The sequence below is a fragment of the Pteropus vampyrus genome, unplaced genomic scaffold (assembly GCF_000151845.1).
Source record: "Pteropus vampyrus isolate Shadow unplaced genomic scaffold, Pvam_2.0 Scaffold194, whole genome shotgun sequence".
Taxonomy (NCBI): Eukaryota; Metazoa; Chordata; class Mammalia; order Chiroptera; family Pteropodidae; genus Pteropus; species Pteropus vampyrus.
The window spans coordinates 142,266-145,012 of record NW_011888975.1 but is presented as its reverse complement, the minus strand read 5'-3'; the positions used below and the strand labels follow the sequence as shown (position 1 = coordinate 145,012).

The window sequence follows — 2,747 nt, the reverse complement described above, 5'->3', positions numbered from 1 at the left end:
TACTCAAGGGCATCGTGTTTGCTTCCACGTGCTGGCAACTGCATGTAAAGCTGCTGCAAGCAGCCATGTTCAGGTTTTTGCGTGGACATAAGTTTTCAGCTCTTCTGGGTGAATACCAAGGAGCGTGACTGCTGGACTGAATAGTAAGAATATGTTTGGTTTTGTAAAAATTGCCAAACTGCCTCCCAAAGTGGCAGCACCATTTGGCATTCCCATCAGCAGTGACCGAGAGTCCCTGTGTCAGCATTTGGCATTGTCGCCGGTGTTCTGGACACCAATTTAATAAGTGTGCCGTGGTGTCTCGTTGATGTTTTCGTTTGCCTTTCCTTGATGATATATAATGTGGAGCAACTTTTCATATGCCTATTTACTTTGGTGAAATGTCCGTTAAGATATTTGGCCCATTTTTAAATGGGGTTGTTTGTTTCCTTATTGTTCAGTTTTAAGACTTCTTTGAATATTTTAGATAACAGTCCTCTCTCAGATGTGTCTTCTGCAAACATTTTCTCCCAGTCTGCGGTTTGTCTTCTCATTCTCTTTGAGATGTGCTAATTTTTAAATCCAATAGTCACATCCATTTTCTTAATTCAGTGAATATTGCTGAACTTCAGGTCTGTCACTTCCCCTAATTCCTGACTCAGAATAAGGGCTCAAGTGATTAGTAAATAGGATATAAATATGACACTGAAAATTATGCCAGTCCAAGAACAGACTTGAACCACTACGTTTTGGAGAGGAAGTTCCTAGAAGAGGCTCAGTTAACTCAGTAAAGATTTTGAAGAGGCAGCAGATTCATATTAATGTGGGTAGATAGAGTAGAATATAATGAACACCAGCTGAGTGTTCATTAACTCATTCTGATTACTGCTACGCTTGTTTCTTAAGGATATACCTATTTAATATTTTCTGAATCTATTTTTTTGTTAAGGGATGACTGTGGGTAGCCTGGGAAAATTAGCTGTGACGAGAGGACTGACAGCCTGCAGGAAGTCAGGATAAGGCGGTGGTTAAAATTCTGGAATCTCATTTTCGAAGATCAGACACAAGCCTCCTTTCTGTCTTTGTCACAAAAATATGAACTGCACTTTGTAAAAAAGGCACAGTAAACAAAATTTCGCTTATATATTAATCATGTAACTTACCTCATCGATGAGAGCTGATTCAAAATACTGGTGGGCAGTAGCGAGAGCAAGCTTTAGCCATATCTTATATTCCAGGGATGGCCAGAAGACGTCAAAGCCTTCATACAAATCCTCCAGGGAGATGAAGCAGGCCTGAAATCGCAAGGAGTCATGCAGGGAGCTGATTCGGAACTAAACTACAAGACCATCCGAAAACAAGATGCCTGCAGATTAATCTTCATCAAACGTCTTAGAAAAACTGACTATAAAGCTCAGTATAATTATGATACTGTGCCATTTAAAAGCAATGTATTATTGGAAAAGCTGTCCACTGTGTGTGAGATAATACTATTTACAGTCTAATTAAAGCTATAGGCTTACTAGTAGGCCAGGAAAATCTATATCAGTCAATAGCTCTGATAAAGGACATGGCTCATGAGCCCAGGATTCAGAAACTAAGCCCTATGAACGTCTCTATTTTTATTGCCACAGTAGGTAAAGTGGCCTCATGCATAGTATTTGTTCTCAAACTGCTTACCTGAATAAAGAAGACTATGCTTTCAGAATTCAAACTAAATGACCTTAGGTGAATTAAATTCAGCCTTCCGACTAAATCTATGCCTTCTATCTTCTTCCAGAAATGCGATGCTATGAGCCTGACGAATCGACATTCCCTCGGCCCACACAGCCCTAGCTCTCTGTCTCTGCTGCATCTAAAAGCCCCCAAAGCGGGAGAATTCTTGGTGAGCGGGAACTTTGGCGCATTTCTGTTTGAGTCCCCCGCAGCTCGTGGAACATCAGGCCGCCTATTCTTACTGAGCAAGTGAAAAAAAGCAAGAAAGGGAGTTTAAAAACACGAGAGTTCTTTAAAAAACTGCTCTCGTAATGGTGGCCGTGTATAGAGCCAGGCACCTTACGCAGCTATTTTCCTAATCTCCGCAACATCAAAAGTTAGATAGTCTCTCTTTTAATCAGCGCAGACACAAAGACTCAAAGAGGTTACTCTCGCTCCAGACCCCACAGCCGAGATGGGACACACTGAGTCTGCCTTCCGTCAGCTTGTCTACCTGCTTGCTTCACGGCGGCCGGTTGGGTGACTAAATAAGATATCAGCTCTCAAAGGAAGAAAACATGCTGCCTTCCCTACCGACGTGAGGAAGAGTTAACTAATAGCCCACCAGCTGGACGCACCCGTTTCTGACCTGTAAGATGGTTTCGCAGATGGCGGTATACTCAAATTCACGCTTAAGCAGACAGCTCAGCTCTCCGATTATGTCCCCACAAGTGCAGTACTCCGTGAATGTGGTTTTGGACTCTCCGTCAGGTCGGAGGCTGCTGTCTATTCCAAAGGTAGGAGGTGAACTGTGCAGCTGCAAAGGGCCAAGGGAAATCCACGATTAAAAACCCCTCGACCCGACCCTGTTAGCACAGCGGAAGGGGAGGGTCTTCGTGAGTCCTTTCAGGTGTGAGTCAGGCTTCCTCACAATCACGGTTACTTTTCAGGTGTGAGTCAGGCTTCCTCACAATCACGGTTACTTTCACGTTTCAACTCCCCAAGGCAAAGAATGTTTCCAAGCTTTCGCTTTAGAAACGCCCCTATCTACCACTTTCTGCTTGAACATTTCT

At 43.2% G+C, this 2,747-nt stretch overlaps 1 protein-coding gene across 1 annotated transcript in view; it reads right to left on the bottom strand.

The window, feature by feature from the left end:
- Positions 1–2,747, bottom strand: part of SLC9C2 (solute carrier family 9 member C2 (putative)) — a 56,655-nt gene that overhangs the window by 9,425 nt on the left and 44,483 nt on the right. The window contains exons 21-22 of the mRNA XM_011371740.2: positions 2,324–2,491; positions 1,143–1,274 (exon numbers count right to left, since the gene is read on the bottom strand). Of these exons, the coding sequence (XP_011370042.1) occupies positions 1,143–1,274; positions 2,324–2,491 (300 nt within the window). The remainder of the gene's footprint in view (positions 1–1,142; positions 1,275–2,323; positions 2,492–2,747) is intronic.